This window comes from Alnus glutinosa, chromosome 9, assembly GCF_958979055.1.
Source record: "Alnus glutinosa chromosome 9, dhAlnGlut1.1, whole genome shotgun sequence".
Classification (NCBI taxonomy): Eukaryota; Viridiplantae; Streptophyta; class Magnoliopsida; order Fagales; family Betulaceae; genus Alnus; species Alnus glutinosa.
This window is the reverse complement of record NC_084894.1, coordinates 6,632,183-6,648,768: the sequence shown is the minus strand read 5'-3', so window position 1 is coordinate 6,648,768 and position 16,586 is coordinate 6,632,183. Positions and strand designations below refer to the sequence as shown.

General features: G+C 35.0%; 3 protein-coding genes across 10 annotated transcripts; all 3 read left to right on the top strand.

Annotated features, from left to right (window-relative positions):
• The first annotated feature begins 1,547 nt into the window (after positions 1-1,547).
• On the top strand, positions 1,548-3,763 carry LOC133877538 (protein THALLO). Of its 4 annotated transcripts, none has more exons than XM_062315881.1 (4): positions 1,548-1,890; positions 2,949-3,051; positions 3,192-3,251; positions 3,348-3,763. In XM_062315881.1, the coding sequence occupies exons 2-4, from the start codon at positions 2,960-2,962 to the stop codon at positions 3,421-3,423; spliced, it is 228 nt and encodes a 75-aa protein (XP_062171865.1). In that variant the 5' UTR covers positions 1,548-1,890; positions 2,949-2,959; the 3' UTR covers positions 3,424-3,763. The 4 variants fall into 4 exon arrangements, with proteins under 4 accessions (XP_062171865.1, XP_062171863.1, XP_062171864.1 ...); XM_062315879.1 differs by having other exon boundaries at positions 2,857-3,051; positions 3,142-3,252; positions 3,348-3,532; XM_062315880.1 differs by having other exon boundaries at positions 1,549-1,890; positions 2,857-3,051; positions 3,348-3,532.
• A 1,871-nt stretch (positions 3,764-5,634) lies between these two features.
• LOC133877531 (TMV resistance protein N-like) lies at positions 5,635-11,362 on the top strand. Of its 5 annotated transcripts, none has more exons than XM_062315872.1 (6): positions 5,635-6,637; positions 6,753-7,049; positions 7,148-8,200; positions 8,309-9,209; positions 9,541-9,567; positions 11,138-11,362. In XM_062315872.1, exons 1-4 carry the CDS (start codon positions 5,657-5,659, stop codon positions 8,981-8,983), a joined length of 3,006 nt encoding a protein of 1,001 aa, XP_062171856.1. In that variant the 5' UTR covers positions 5,635-5,656; the 3' UTR covers positions 8,984-9,209; positions 9,541-9,567; positions 11,138-11,362. The 5 variants fall into 5 exon arrangements, with proteins under 5 accessions (XP_062171856.1, XP_062171854.1, XP_062171853.1 ...); XM_062315870.1 differs by having other exon boundaries at positions 9,538-9,567; XM_062315869.1 differs by lacking the exon at positions 9,541-9,567.
• Positions 11,363-11,648: 286 nt separating this feature from the next.
• On the top strand, positions 11,649-15,794 carry LOC133877535 (uncharacterized). The gene is made up of 6 exons (XM_062315876.1): positions 11,649-12,113; positions 12,322-12,586; positions 12,684-12,937; positions 14,552-14,763; positions 14,862-15,123; positions 15,312-15,794. Exons 2-6 carry the CDS (start codon positions 12,367-12,369, stop codon positions 15,645-15,647), a joined length of 1,284 nt encoding a protein of 427 aa, XP_062171860.1. The 5' UTR covers positions 11,649-12,113; positions 12,322-12,366; the 3' UTR covers positions 15,648-15,794.
• The last annotated feature ends 792 nt before the right edge of the window (positions 15,795-16,586 follow it).

The following is a 16,586-nucleotide window of genomic DNA, read 5'->3' as shown; positions in this document are numbered from 1 at the left end:
ATCCTCTTTTGCAGTAGCAGATTGACAGTTATTTCAACTATAATTGCTTTAATATTTTCACTTTCTTTTTTTTTTTAGAATTTTGAAAGGTACTTTCCACGAAATTTCCTTCTACTTTATTGGTTGTAACCTGCAAGTTTCCTCATGTAACAACGCGGAAAGCCAAAATTGACTGCTTTTTTCCAAAATTTCCTTCTACTTGAGTAACCTGCAAGTTTTCTCACGTTGACTGCTTTTTTCACAACGCGGAAAGCCTCGCATATAATCGCATGACCTTTTTACATACTAAATACATAATATAATTAAGCATAACAATAGCAAAAAAACTGGTCATGAGAGAGAGCTAAAGACGAGTAATTATAAAAGTATTTCGTGTGTTATTTTTGTATTTTTTTTAAAAATGAGAGAATTTTTAAAATTATCATTAGACTTGTGATTAGTCACTATTAAATTTTGATTAAATTGTAATTTTAAAAGTCACATATTTTTTTTGAAAGACAAAAATAACACATTAGGTACTTCTAAAATTACACCTAAAGAACCGGATAAAATAGAGTATATATAGGCCTTCTTTACTTTGGGCTTAGATGCTCCTGCATCAGCTATATATATACACACACTTTATATATATATATAAAAGAAATATGAGACAATTAAAAAACGCACGGGATTGGTTGGTAAATGCAATTTATTTTAAACAACCAAAATGCCCTTCCAGGCAAATGCCAAGAAGCTGCCCTGCGTGCTCATTTGCGGGACACTAAAGTCAATTTACTACAAAATCATGTCTTCTAGAATTCACAATTGTTATTTATTTATTCCTGTTGTATTTTCTCCAAGAACATTAAGTTAGTAAAAATGATGAATGCTGATATAATTAATAAAATTTTAATTATTTGATTTTCAAATAATTATTAGAATTTAGAAGTTATATATATTTAATAAAATAGTTTAAAATTGAAAAGTATCTTAAATTTAAGTAAAGCCTCTTAGGTTGTCAATTGCCAACGAGTAATGCTAGAAGTACTCTATCTTCTGTTCATCCAAATATGAAGTGATTTTTAAAATTACTATTGGGTGTGGGATTAATCATTATTAAATTTTGATCAAATAATTATGATTTTAAAAATCATCTTATTTTTAGATGAACACAAGATAGACATTTAGAATTACTCATTGCAAACCCCAATCATCAAACTTAGATTGAGTTGTGGTTGATATTTTCTAGTCTCTAATTATTAAGAAAATTATATAATACTTTGAGAATATTTATAGTTAATTCTTTTTAGATGCTTTATTTAATAAATTAGTTTAATTTTCATATCTATGGTGGACGGAATGATCTTGTCTTTGAGAATGAAGAAACTATGTTAAATGAAAGCATTGGCGTCGTTTCTATTAAAAACAACGTTAATTTACGTCGCTGAGCAAAAACGACGTAAATTAACGTCCCTTCTTAAACAAGCGACGCTATTTTTAATAGTTCGCGTCGTTTGGTTTCCTAAACGACGCGAACAATGAATTAAATATATCGAGTACTAGTACTGCGCGCGCTATCCCGCTCCTTTTCCCATAATTTCCCTAATTAATTTGCCCTTTCCCTTTTCCCTAGCTCTTCCGCCTCTAATCTCTCTTTCGTTCTCTCTCAAAGCCAGAAATTTTTTTCAAGGAATCTTGCACTGCTGTGTGTGGTTCTGGTACACGGAGGTGGGCTAGTGCTGCCTGTGGTGGTTGGGTTGCTCTGAATGTGGGAGATCGACGCTTCTTTTTTCAAAACCCTAACCCTAGATCTTTTCTTTTGATTAATTGATTTTTTTACTGTGTGCTTTTGATTAGGCAATTGTTGACGGTGACAAGGACGAGCCTGGAAACCCTGAATATGCTTTTAAGGTTCGTTTATCTCTTATCTTCTTTTGGCTTTGATGGGTGTTTTGTGCCGTTTGATCTTGAGTTCCTCTGTGTATTGTGGTGAATTTAGATACTAAATTGTTGGTGTAGCACTAGTTGCTCGTTGTGTTTCTTTGTTGTTAGGTTGCTGGGTGTTTTCCAGCTATGGTTTTGTTCTTCTCTGTTTTGAGTTTTTGTTCAGGGCTTTGTTTTGCTTTAGTTGTACTGTTTGGTGTTCTTGTGGGACTGAGTTTGTACAGTTAATTGTTTTGGTTTAATATAGATCACGTACATATTCATCGAAAAAAAAATGAGCCTTGGCTGATTTGTAAATATTAGACACCTTCATCGGAAAGAGAAATCAAGGTATTTCTCTGAATTTGTAAATATTTGTAAACAGAAATCAAGGCATTTTCTGTATATAGAAGTGGGAATTCGCATATGATTTTGGATCCATATGAGTTAAACTTTAGATATTGACATTTGGTGTTTGTGTGGAAAAAAAGGACAAGGCCGTAAAAGGTTCCTTGTGAGGAACATTGTTGAGCAGGCTGCTGTTAGGGATATTCAAGAAGCTTGCATCTAGGATCGTAATATTATTTTCCTCGCATCCTTTTCTTTTTCAGTCTCTCTCTGGCATTTACGTTATATAGAGTATGTGCTTCCGAATAACAATCTTAACAAAGGACATGTTCCAAGATATAGCATAACAATCTTACTACCGTGTTCAGCCAATAACTTTCAAGAATCGGATTGTATTTTTCAATCCAAAATAATAACCATCTGCATGATAAATAGGTTTTATTTATATTTTATTTTTAGTTTCTGCTTACTTATTATATTTTTATTTAATGTGATTGCATTTTAGGTGGTGGTGGACAATGGAAAATCCGAGTAATTAAATCTTCCTGTCATTGTTAGGGATGAATTTCATTTCAATTCTACTCAATAATCTTCAATCTCTCTCAGGCTTCTTTATACTAATGGATAGCATTGCAAGTCATTTGTGATCAGAAGCTTTTACAATCTTCAAAAAAGTTCATATGCTCTTGTTCTTTTAGCTGATGCTGACATGGAGGATGATGATATAGAAGTCGAGTATTACAAACAAGTCGAAAAACAACGGGCTGCAAAGCTTGCTGCCAAAGCTGAGATTTATTCAAGGTATGTTTCTGCACTCTGATTATTTGTTACTCTTTTTCTTCCTCCTATTAATTATAGTCAGGTTGCTTGCTTTAGTATGTTCTCTGCCAGGGATTTATATTTCCTAGTACATCTAAGAACAAGATTGCTTTCTTCTGCAGGACCTCAGCAATCCCATCTTTGCCTAATACTTTTGATGGAAAACGCCAGATCACTTATCAGGTGAGCACCCCCCCACTTTCATTGGCTTGTTAGATCTTCACCATGAATCAGTCCTTGGACTCTTCATCATATGTTTTCTGCCAAATTTCCAACAGATGCAGAAGAACAGGGGACAGAAGAAGAAACCCGAAATCCGCCAACAGTAGGGCTAGGGAAAAAGAATCTAGCTAGTTAATATTTGTTTTTGATGTTCTATTCAAGTGTAGAGAATATGTACACTCTTTAAGGATTTTGCCTCCTTTTGACCAATTCTTAATATTGCAATTACTTTTTACTCTTCGATGTTATTGTTCACTATAAGAGTATAAGATGAGCCCGAGCCCAAATCAAAGCAAGAATTCAGCATAAGGCCTCTCATTATTTGACCTTCTCGATCTTTGGGAGGGTGGTGGGGTACGTCAGAGGTGAATTAGCTTTTGATGTCCCAAAGTGAACCACATGGATTCTATTTATATTGGTATCTCAATGATACTGTAATAAATAAAATAATTGTAGTGGAGGACTTCTTCCATGTCTTCTTTCATTTGTTTCGAATTTTCTTTCGGTGCACTTTCTTTTGTCCATCAATAAAAGAAAATGGGATCTCTATTTCCTAGTGCCATAGTGTAAGACTTCTTTTGTCAACGTCATGTTCAATAATAATCATCACCTTTTAATTTTTTTTAAATTTGTTCATAATATGTGATGCACGTTAAATTTTATTTCAGCCATGTAAACTTTACGCCAACAATCAATTTTATTTTTAAATATATATTTTTATTTTTTTTATTATTATTATTATATATACTCAGTTATCAGTAATAATCAGGTATATATAATTACTAAAACCGTCCGGCTTTACATCCCTAACAAAATCACGTATTCTAGAATTCACAATTGTTATTTATTTACTCATGTTGCATTTTTTCCAAGAATGTTCCGTTAGTAAAAATGATGAATATTGATATAATAAAATTTTAATTATTTGATTTTAAAATAATTATTAAAATTTAGAAGTTATATATATTTAATAAAATAGTTTAAAATTGTGAAGTATCCTAAATTGATGTAAAGCCTCTTAGGTTGTCAGTTGGTGGATGGAATGATCTTGTCTTTGAGAATGAAGATCTAGAAAGTATGTTAACATAATTGTAATTTGTTACTTGAAAATATCATGAATTTTACCAATTCCTGGATTTCCAAATGATATGCATTATGCAATTAATGTTCTTAAACCAATGAATTGAAGAATATAGTCTTTTTTTTTTCTTTTTCTTTTTTAATTGTTTTCGGTGAAGCAAGGGAAAAATAGAGGAGAGAGAGAGAATTGGATCCCAAAGATTTTAGTGTAAATACTTGGTCATTAGCCGGAGAAAATTTTACTCAAAAAAAAAAATGGAGAAAATTTTACTCGATAACATATCATATCTTTAATATGTAGCATTTTTCAAGTCATTCGATGTAGAAAACAGTTTGCATTTACATAGTTTGAGAATTTCAAATTTCTTTAAAATTGTAGGGGATCCTGATGCATAATAAGAATAAAAAAAAATTAAAAAAAAAAAAAGAAGAAAAGAGGAAAGGAATAGGTAATCATGCGGGGTTTTAACACTTTATTCCTTGGTTTTTTAAATTAAATTGAAAGAAAATTAAATGGAAAACCTATCGGATTCCTCCATACCAATCACCTTTATTCCTTCATACCCAGTTGGCCAGTTGTTTGGTGTAAAAGCAAAAGATAAGCCATGCACTACGTTTTTGCTGTGATGTTTCCAATCACCTTTAATTTCCTTGAATTATTGCGAGAGAGAGAGAGACTCTTGTGCGTCCACTTGCGCGTACAATTAGCTATAGAGGATTTGATGGTTCTTTCTCTTTTTCTAAAGCACCGTCCTTGATCAACTTTATCGATTGTGAATGCTCGATTGTTTTTTTTTTTTTGGCAGAATTTTGAAAGTTACTTTCCACGAAATATTCTTTCTGCTTTATTGCCTAGTAAGTATAACCTGCAAGTTTCCTCATCTTGATCGCTTTCTTCACAACGCCGAAAGCCTTGCATATAGCAATTTCCTTCTACTTTATTGGTAGTAACCTGCAAGTTTCCTCATGTTCACCGCTTTTTTCACAACGCGGAAAGCCTTGAATATAACAAGATCGAGCCAAAGCCTTTTCTCAAAATCTGCAAATTAGTTAAACAAGCTTGTAACTCTCCGATGGCGTCCACAAGCACTCAGATAGCCTCTTCAACACCTCGATGGAGATACGATGCTTTCCTCAGTTTCTACGGCGAAGATACCCGCAAGAATTTTACAGATCATCTACATGATGCTTTAAAAAAAAATGGCATTCTCGTGTTTAGGGATTGCGTGGTAACTTATCAAATGTTTCCAAGGATTTTGTTGGAATAGAATTCCGTGTTGAGGAAATGATGACCTTACTTAGTAAAGGATTAGATGATGTTCGATTTTTAGGGATTTATGGGATGGGTGGAATTGGGAAGACAACTTTGTCAAAAGCCATTTATGATAGAGTTTCTCATCAATTTGAAGCTAGTTGCTTTATTGATGGTATTAGAGAAGAAAGCAGAACTACTCGTGGTCTAGTTGATCTTAAAATAGAACTTATTTCTGAGATCCTCGGGGAAAGGGACATAAATATACGGAATGACCACAGGTTAAGCCAAGTGATAGCAAATAGACTACGTACTAAAAAGGTTTTTATTGTTCTTGATGATGTGGATGGAAAAGACCAACTAGAAGCATTAGCAGGGAGACATGATTGGTTTGGTAAAGGGAGTAGAATCATTATAACAAGCAGAGATTGTCATTTGCTAAATAGATATGTGAATGATACCTATGAGGTTAAGGTGCTGAATGATGCGGAAGCTTTACAGCTCTTTAGTTGGAAAGCCTTCAAGAAACCCCATCCTGAAGAAAATTATGTTGAATTGTCTAAGGATGTTGTGAGTTACGCTCAAGGCCTTCCTTTAGCTCTTGAAGTTTTTGGTTCCTTCTTATATGGTAGAAGAATGGATTTTTGGATAAGTGCTAGGAATCTACTAAACAAAAATCCAAACGCAGAAATTTTGGATAAACTTAAAATAAGTTTTGATGGATTGGAGGATTTGCAGAAACAATTGTTTTTAGATATTGCATGTTTCTTCAATGGAAAACATATATATAGCATCAGACACATACTAGAGAGTCTTGGTTACTATCCGGACATCAATCTCGATGTTCTTGTGGACAAATCTCTTTTAACAATCTCATGGGGAAAATTATGGATGCATGATTTGTTACAAAAATTGGGTCAACAAATAGTTCATTATGAATCTGCTGAAGAGCCTGGCAAATGCAGTAGAGTGTGGCGTTACGAGGATGTCCTTCACATATTGAAAAACAATACTGTAAGTGTATTAGTCTAGACACAAACATAGTGAAGTATGTTTTGATCGATACCGATTCTTCTAAGTATTTGTCAAATATTTCCACCACACTAATTTCACTTTTCTTGGTTACTAGGGAACTGATGCGGTCAAAGGCATTGTCCTAACATTAGATTCACAAATACAGGAGCGACTAACTATTGAAGCCTTCTCAAAGATGACAAAATTGAAAATTCTTCAGATTCCATTGGCTCGTGATAATGCTCTGGAATGGTGTGGAGATCCTTCAAATTTCATGTTAAGCAATAAGTTATGTGTTATGGAAATGTGGAAATATCCTTTTGAATCCTTCCCGATCAATTTCCAACCAGACAATCTTGTTGAGCTCATTATGCCTCACAGCTGCATCAAAAAACTGTGGGATGGAAGGAAGGTAAGATTTTGGCTTATGCAAACGTATATTTTCTTCTTCCTTTTACTCTTCTTCATTTTATGTGTTTTATCTAACTATTTATTGGTCTTCTATAACAGAGTTTTCCCAAATTGAAACGCATTGACCTGAGTTTTTCTAAAAACTTGGTCGAGACACCAGACTTGAGCGGAGTCCCAAATCTTAAGAAACTAGAGCTTGAACATTGTACAAGTTTGTCTAAGGTCCACCCATCCATTGGATTTCTAAGACACCTTAAATGGTTGAAACTACAAGATTGCAAGAGTCTTGAGAGACTTGCAGACGAGATGAGATCTGAATCTCTTGAATTTCTTTATCTTTCTGGTTGTTCAAGACTCGACAAGCTTCCAGATTTTGTGGGAAATATGACATCTTTTTGGTATCTTAATTTGAATGGGACTGCCATAAAAGAGTTATCATTTTCATCTAAGACTTTGCACTGTCTTGATATATCTAATTGCTCGAGACTAGAGAAAATCCCAAAGGACCTCATCAGTGTTATGGAACTTCCATGGGAAATTTGTGTTGCTGGAAGTGGCTCAGATCTCATTAGTATTTTGATGCCTAATTCGTTCTCAAGTTTAAGCTCTTTAACAAAACTAGATTTTAGTAATTGCAATCTATCAGATGGAGCGATCCCCAATGATCTTTGCTGCTTATCCTCACTTTATGATTTAAATTTGTCTGGAAACAAATTTACGAGGATACCAGACATCGGGCAGCTTTCTAAGCTTATAACTCTAGATTTGAGTCACTGCAACCTGTTGGATGGAGCAATCCCCAATGATCTAAGTGGCATCTCCTCACTTATGTATTTAGATCTGTCTGGAAACAACTTTACGAGACTGCCAAATACTTTGGCTCAACTTTCTTGTCTTGTAAGCCTTTGCTTGGAAGATTGTAGTTTGCTTCGAGTATTGCCGAAGCTTCCATTAGAATTACGGACATTGAGAATAAAAGGTTGTCCATTGCTTAAGATGTTTTATGACCAATTGGACGTGTGGACTTCAAATGAAAAATTTAGGAGCACCGATTGCTCTTTTGCGGCCACTTATATTGATTATGATGGCAAACCCAGCAAGATCCTATATATGCATCCACGAAGTCCTGTATGGATTGAGAGCAATGATGATGTGAGTCTCTTACTCATCTGTCTTTTAACACACAAAATTGAGTTATAATATTGTTTCGTAGATAATAGTATAATATATTTCTTTCTCTTTTTGGTCTTTATTTTACAGAGCCAAGGTTTTCGTACTCAAGTAGCATGTGGCCCTGCGCTGCTGGGATCAGGAATCCCAGAGTGGTTCAACGATAAAAGCACAAATTCATCTGGAACAATTCAAATGCATACAGATTGGACCCCATTACGGCTGATGGGGTATGCTCTTTTTATTGTTTATGAATTTCATGAGCCTGACAGAAACAGAAAAAAACAAAAGGTCGATGAGCATGGGAATTCTAATTCTAGAATATTTGATGGCCGCAATCCTAATTTTCCTTACTTTCTTTGTCAATTTCAAGCCAATGAAGTTGATATTGGAAAACCCTTTGTCCTTTTTGACCATAGAGTCCCTTCTGTTGGGCCAAGTGGATTTTGGGCGTATATACCACTAATACCAGGTAGGTTCTACAGGAGAGTATTCAGTTATATCCTCAGTGATGAAAGGACCGATTGGAGCAACCTTGAGGCTTCAATTACAACAAGCAGCCTGAATGTAGAGGTAAAGGAGTGTAGGGCGCGTGTAGTACGTGAACATGATGCTTCAGAGTTCGACCAAGTTCTCAATAGCATTTCCCCAAGTGGTTTGGATTTAAAAAGTGGTCGGAAACCTTTTTTAGATTTCACATATAATTTTCTCTTTGTCGATGGCCCTATTAGCATAGGATCTTTTGAAAAAAAATCAGAGGTCTAAAATTCGCCCCATAGGAAACAACTTCTTAACGGGCATTCAAACAAAGATGAGAAAAAGTTGACGTTATCAGAGTCTCCTTTTCCATCCCAGAGGATAGGGCGAAGCAATAATTAAAGAAAATGAGAAGCAAAGCGCAAGAATGGCAAGCGAGGAAGCGATGGCTGAAAACACAGAGGCACCTCTCTTAACAACTCTACACCTTCAACACTGTAGAAGAGTTTTGGTGGTGCGTTTCCAATTTTACTCTCTCTCTCTCTCTCTCTCTCTCTCTCTCGTTGTGTATTTAATTTTAGGCTTAATTTTGAAATTCGGTGATTTTGTTGTTTTGGTGTTTATGGTGATATGGGTTTGTGTTGGTACTATTCCTCTTTGTTTATTCGTGTGTTTCTATTTTGTTGATTACAAATTTCTTAAACCAGCTCAATAAACTTTCCTGGATCCATGTTACTTAGTTTCTTCGTTTTCTTTTACAAAGAGTGAAATTCGGCATTAGTACTTGGTGTTTGATAAAATGTCTCTATGATGGTTTTTTGGTTTTCTTGTTGTGAATACAGCAGAAAAGAAGTATTTGGCGGCACTCTTTGGTGAGTCTTTACATGCCATCCTCAGTTGCTTAGGCTGCTTTTGAAAGCTTGCTGCCGAAAACCCCAACCATGGTTCTGTAAAAAAATTTTGTTGCATAATGTGACTGGTAGTGTATTGAAGAAATTATTGGAGATGTTGGAACTTTTTCAATGCAGATGTTAGAACTTCAGAAAATAAATAATGGAAAAATGTGGATTATCTTCAATAAAAAGAAATCAGAGCTAAATCACCCAATAAGCTATTCTGTTCATGCCAATGAGTGTGTAGCTCAAATTGCATATTCTACCATTATCGAAACAGTGTTGAGGGTGAGATTGTGGTCTCAAAACTCACTGGGTGTGTGCCTAATCCCTTAGAGATAAAAAAAGAAGCAACTCTTGTCAGCATAGTCCCTTATGCATTTCTTTGTTCTCTATTATTAATAACTGATACTTTTGCTTGTGCCATATGATTCACGGTTTAAAATTGTTAATATAGTGATTTATATTGAAAGATTATGAGCTGGTGGTAGTAGATTTATAAAGGTAGTTGCAAGATGTTGGTTTTCGGTGATATACCTTACTGGCCAAATCTTAATAAATATGGAAGCATAACTCTCTTTTTTCCACAAAGCACTATAACTCATTATAAACATGCAGAATATATACATCAACAGCTTTGGCAGCGTCTTCTTCAACTACATTAGAATATTTATAGATGACTAAGCTCTAATGAAATGGGGATGAAAATTATGTAACCCGGCACTAAATTGACTGACAATGCGTGTTGGTCTAAACTGCTTTCAACTGCTTTTTACTTTTGACTTCTTTTTTGGATTTCATTTTCTGATATACATCATTGATGAGAAGAGGAGTTTCCATTTGGTCCAAAGACCATTATTTGGCATAGATTTCATTTTCTGATACATCTATTATATATCTCTTTAATTTGTTTCCATAAATCTTAAAAGTTTTTAATTGTATTTCTATATTTTTCATTGGAATCCAATATTTCCCATATTGGTAAATCATGATGAATACTGAAAATAGGATTTGTTTTGTCACCTTAAGTACTGCAATGTCAGGTTTTTATGAGTTCGTTTTTTCATGGAGAGAAATCTTGAGCTTTTTATGGCATCTCAAAGAATTTGCTAGTTTAAGGTGATCATATATGGATGGGCGTCTTTAATGTATACACGTACACTCACATAAGCAAGAGGTGATCCAAAGTGAGGCAAGTTGAAAATGTTGAATATTGAGTTTCACTGCTTTGTAATCCTAAGAAAGCTTATATGAGTGATGTACTTGTCCCTTGACATCTTTATGTGATTCAAGAACTAAAGGGAAACTATTGTGTGGGCTGGATTTAGAGTTTTAGGATTATTATTTGTCTTTTGGTTGTAGTTTATATAGCAATAACTTTGGATTATCTGTTAATTTTGTGATATTAAGTGTTAATTTTGTGATACTAAGTGCTACTGTTTAACTTGGAAATCCTAAAATTTATTTCGAAGGCGTTTTATGTAATAATAGTTTGGTTTATCCACTATTAACTCATGGTTATTTTGCCTTGTCTTCTCTTTTTTTACAGACAAATTCATTTTTGGATTCGGTTTCCAGAACATCATAGTATGAGCAGACAAGGCAAGATGATAAGGATTTAACATCTCAATCTTGTAATCACAGTTACTTGAATTTAAAAATTTGGATTTATGGTCCCCCCTCCTTGAATTTTAAAATTTGTATTGAGCATTCTTGTCCGTAAATGAGGCATTTGTTCTTGTTGGTAAAAATGGGGCATTTGTGTTGTTGTGAATGTTATTAATCTCAAGTTCTTAAGAATTTTAGATAAGGTTATATGATATAAAATAAATAGTCCAATCTCATGTTTAAAAAAAAAATTATATGTATATAATATATTACAGATACAAAATAGTGAAGTTAATTTTTATAAGTTCATAAATAAAAGCAAATTTAGCTAATTAACTCAAATAACGAAAGTTTTACAATAATTAAATAATTAAAAATTCACATGGATTTACAAGAAAACAAAATAAACAAAAGAATAAATAAGTTAATTAAGCAATTCAGTTTGAGTTTTTTCGAAAAATAAATTAACCGAATTTAAATAAATTATTCAGTTCAGTTATAAATTTAAGCTTACTCGTGTTCTAAAAAAAACTACACAAACTAACCGGACTTGATTACAGTTAATTGTATGATTGTACATGTCGAATTTTAACGTAATAATTAAGGAATATTAGGTCTGGATATTCCAGTGATCGAGAGATGATGGAGATGGAGTAGTGCCATAAAAGAATTGGGATATGCTACTTCAAACTTAGATGCCACCGATATTCACTACTTTCAGCTCAAACAAAACGAATATTCCATTCAAAGATTCCTCATGGAAAACGTCTGCAATTTACACGCCACATCGACATCACGTGCAACGCAAAAACACAATATCATCTTCTCCCGCCCGCTTCATTTACATTTTTCACTTCTTCTCTCTGAAACTTCGATGAGCGTTTGATCTGCGCGCGCTTCACCTCCTTCAATCTCAGGTGCTTTTCAACTCTTCCCTCTCCAATTCTTGCATTCTATCTATTTATCTGTTTGATTACTGGGAAATTCCTAGTTGTATGTTTTTCAAATTTTGGAAATTTGAGCGAAAAATGGGTGTTTAGGCTGTGGAAAAGTTTGTAGTGACAATCATTGAAAATTCAATTATTTATTGAGTTGGATTAAATTATATTTTTTGCTGCTCAATAGGGTTTTGAAAGGAGGATCCAAGCTACGAACAGAAGGCCAACAAAAATGCCGATTCCTCAGAGCCTTCACAGGATTTCCACAAAAGTAAGAAAAATTATTTTATGTAATAAACACTACAGGCTGAGAGTTCAAGATAGTCAGAATTCATGCGATAGCTTAGAGAAACAAGCAACCATCTACAAGTCAAAGGAGAAAGAAAAGGGGATCAGATTAATTCATCATAACATTTGGAGGCCCCTCAAACTCAAAACACAAGCGGTGTCAGGTATATATGTAGCTTGCAACAACATCCATTTTCTTGTTGCTGTGATCATTGAGTTTGAAAGATGTTAATTAGCAAAATCTGCGTTTTATTCCTTCAGGAAAGGTTTCCAAAGCGGCGGTTGTCTTGCTGATGGGTCTTCTGGGAATGGTTTATCAGTCAAAGCAACTGCTCCCTCCAGAAACTAGTGGGGCAGCGGAGCATTCTCCTGTCACCTCATCAAGAATCAGACTTAGAGATGGAAGGTACCTGGCTTACAGAGAGAGAGGTGTTCCCAAGGAAAAAGCTAAACACAAGATCATTCTTGTGCACGGCCTTGGAAGCTCCAAAGAGATGAATTTTCTGGCACCCCAAGTACATACATAAATCTCTCTTCTCAACCTTCTTTAGATGAGAATTTCACGCTTTAAAATATTTTCAGTTAGGTTGCATCTAGGTAGAAAATTAGATACAAGTATGCTTGTTAAATGAATACTGGCAGTATACTGATGAAAATTGTTCGCAAAACATATGCCATGCCCAGTTATTATTCTTCTTGTTTTTTGGATGGGTACATTTTTCTTTAACACAAAAGCAACACATACACCACACTCCAGCATAGAACTGGATCACCAAAACTCAACAATACACCCAAAACTCAAATCAGAATGCCTCAGCTAACACAAGCAGCCCATACAATCAGCAACAACCAGCAAAACCCACAAAACCAAGCTGACAAACAGGAAAGCTATACAAATCAAAGAATCACATCAGGATACCTAAATCAGCACCCCAATTTTTACAAATATCTATGTTCACATCAGTCATTTTAAACTTGCCTTTCCCCTTTAACTCTGTTTTTGACAATCCAAATAATCTCATGGACCATTTTCTCCTTAGATTTGGGAGGAGAACCGTGGCTTATATCATTTGTTTTCCGCCACAAATAATAGACTGCCGAGTTCAAACTAAGCTTGCAAATCACAGACTTGAAGCTTTTATTTTTCCACTCCTTCCCACCCAAACTCATAATGTCAGGCCAGTGAATAGGAGGATTAGAACAGGGTGACTTCTTGAATAGCTCTCTCCACAGTCTACAGCCATAACCACACTCAAAAAATAGGTGTTCTTTGGTTTCAATGCAACCTCTAAAAAACACACACTTCACTTCCCCATTATAGCCCCAATTCAGTAACTTATCACCAGTAGTCAAACTATTACAAATAGCAATCCAAAGAATGAAGGCTTGCTTGTGTATAGCAAAACTAAACCAAACTAACTTCTACCACTCCACAATTGGTTACCTACTTCTAATAGCTTCCCAAGTATCCCTACTAGAGCAGCATTCTTTTTTAGAGGGCACCCGCACAGCCTTATCCTCCTCTCCAATTTGCACAAGTGGAAGTTTACTTTGTATATTAACAAGAGCTTCAGATCTGGCTGCAGGCCAGTTCCACTCCCTGTCATGAATAACAGTAGCTAGTTTGGCATCAATCTTACTCCTAGCATCATAAATCACCCTATAGCCATATTGTTCAAGCAAAATGCCATCCGGGTGTCACCAATCCAACCAAAGATAGAAATTTTTCCCATCACAAGCCAAGAATCTCAAACATTTCTTGGCAACATTCCTCTTTTTCAGAATTTTTCCAACACCAAGATCCATTTTGAGGTATTTTCAGCTGCCAAGTTACTATTCTTCACACGAGTGAATCTAAAGGAAAAGCACTGTAAAAGGGCCTGAATGCAATTTCAATCACACACTCGTGCGCATATGATTAGGAGGTGTCATACAATCTATGTGTTTAAAGATCCTTCATTTATTTTTGTTTGTTTTACCTTCATCACAATTCGTGTATATATGCATGGTTTACAATCCTGATATACTCTACCCGTCAGGGAAGCAATACTGTGTCAGTTCATTCTATTAAAAGACATAATCTTGTAAAACTTCAAATGAGGTGAATTTCACACTGCTTTAGTTTCCAGGAACTAATAGATGAGTTGGGCATATATTTTCTTCTATTTGATCGAGCTGGATACGGAGAAAGTGATCCGGACCCAAAGCGCACAGTAAAGAGTGAAGCACTTGATATTCAAGAACTTGCTGATCAATTACAGTTAGGATCCAAGTTTTATGTGATTGGAGTCTCAATAGGATCATACTCCACATGGAGTTGTCTCAAATACATACCAGACAGGCAAAGCACTCTCTTCAATTCTAGTTTCATGTTTTTTTTTTCCTTCTCAGTCATGTCAAGACCCAATTGTTTCATTTTACCTCAAAACCATTTTCCAGGTTAGCAGGTGTCGCTTTTGTAGTCCCTGTTGTGAATTACCGGTGGCCTTCTCTCCCTAATAGTTTGATTAGGGAGGACTATAGGAGGAAACTTGTGCAGTGGTCTATCAGGTTTGCAAATTATGCTCCTGGATTGCTATACTGGTGGGTGACTCAAAAATGGCTCCCTTCAAGTTCTGTCCTAGAAAGAAACCCAGTATTCTTTAATGACCGAGATATAGATATTTTGAAGACTATATCAGGGTTTGCAATGCTCACCCAGGTAATTAAAATGTTCCATCTGCACAAAAGCATGAAGGAAAAAGGTTTTTGGTGCTATAGTTAAGCTATTCAAAATTTCTGCTAAACAATGTTTAAGCATATAACATATATACCATAGAGTTCAAAATCCATACCAAGAAGTATTGTGTTTCATGGAGATTGTGATAAAGGCTCTGTTTCAACCTACAGGATAAGTTACGAGAACGAGGTGTTTTTGATACTCTCCGTCGTGACTTTATGCTGGCTTTTGGAAAATGGGAATTTGATCCAATGGATCTGACCAATCCATACCCCCAAAATGAAAGCTCAGTGCACATATGGCAAGGTTATGAAGATAAGGTTGTGCCCTTTCAGCTTCAAAGATTTGTTTCAGGAAAGCTACCTTGGATTCGATACCATGAAGTTCCAGATGGTGGACATTTGATTGTGTATTACAATGGTGTATGTGAGGCCATATTAAGGGCGCTTTTGCTTGGAGAGGAGCAAGTTTCATACAGACCTAGTACAGCAAAAGTGTTACCTTAAAGTCGTCACAACAGCTTCTTCTGATCATCCAAATTGTTGATTATGTAGGTGATTGAATTTGTTTTTTCAGAGATTGACAAATATGTACATTACATTTGTTACTGGAAATTTGAAAGGTATAGTCCCTGTTTCTGTACATATTATGCATTTCTTTGCTTTGTCAATATCCATTTCTTAGATTTGTCACAGTTGCATATATTGACATTAAAGACAATCATGAGCTGGTCAAATTATAATATAAGATCGTACAAATTTTATTCAAAGCATAGCACTGACAACAACTTAATTGAGATATTTACAAACATCAACTGAATCATTTTTCTAGCTAGGATCTGGCTCGGACACAAACAGAAGGAAACCAGCAGCAAGGCAGAAAAATGGCTGAGTGGAAAGTAGTCATTCAAAGATTTAAGAGTTGAACTGCTGTTACATAGCATATATATGCCAATAGACAATGAAGATTTAGCTCATTGTATGAAGAAGACTTTTCTAGCGGGCAACGATTTGAAATTGTGCAAAATAAATGCTCAGAAAATTTAGTTATAACCTAAACTAATTAGTAAAAGTGTGTGACCATTGGGGTATTGATCCTGCATTCTGCACATTTGACATTGACTGTCAGCTAGCTATTGCAACGACTATCTTGTACATAAAAAACAAGCCTTAACAATAAAAGCAACAAAGCACAATGGATATAGAAATGTATTGATCACATAAGTAAAACAATGCATTTTTTTTAAAGCCAATCCAAAAGCTTTCTTTCAACTACCGATAAGAAGAAACAAATTGATGAGCACATATAACATCCTAAATACAACTAGAAAAATCCTCAATCCAAACTCGTTCTCCAGTACAACGCAGAGTGTTCTTTGCTAGTCTGTGAGCAGCTTCATTTACTTCTTCTCTTTTGATATGATTAACTTGCCACCCTTGCAAGCT

Excerpts from the sequence above, each read along its gene's own strand:
- LOC133877538 (XM_062315878.1), top strand. The coding sequence starts at position 2,960 with ATGGAGGATGATGATATAGAAGTCGAGTATTACAAACAAGTCGAAAAA. Across the intron at positions 3,052-3,141 it reads AAAGCTGAGATTTATTCAAG|GGATTTATATTTCCTAGTAC; the intron begins GTATGTTTCTGC and ends GTTCTCTGCCAG. Across the intron at positions 3,252-3,347 it reads AAACGCCAGATCACTTATCA|ATGCAGAAGAACAGGGGACA; the intron begins GGTGAGCACCCC and ends AATTTCCAACAG.
- LOC133877535 (XM_062315876.1), top strand. The coding sequence starts at position 12,367 with ATGCCGATTCCTCAGAGCCTTCACAGGATTTCCACAAAAGTAAGAAAA. Across the intron at positions 12,587-12,683 it reads CAAAACACAAGCGGTGTCAG|GAAAGGTTTCCAAAGCGGCG; the intron begins GTATATATGTAG and ends TTATTCCTTCAG. Across the intron at positions 15,124-15,311 it reads GGTTTGCAATGCTCACCCAG|GATAAGTTACGAGAACGAGG; the intron begins GTAATTAAAATG and ends TTCAACCTACAG.
- LOC133877531 (XM_062315869.1), top strand. The coding sequence starts at position 5,657 with ATGATGACCTTACTTAGTAAAGGATTAGATGATGTTCGATTTTTAGGG. Across the intron at positions 6,638-6,752 it reads ACATATTGAAAAACAATACT|GGAACTGATGCGGTCAAAGG; the intron begins GTAAGTGTATTA and ends CTTGGTTACTAG. Across the intron at positions 8,201-8,308 it reads GGATTGAGAGCAATGATGAT|AGCCAAGGTTTTCGTACTCA; the intron begins GTGAGTCTCTTA and ends TTTATTTTACAG.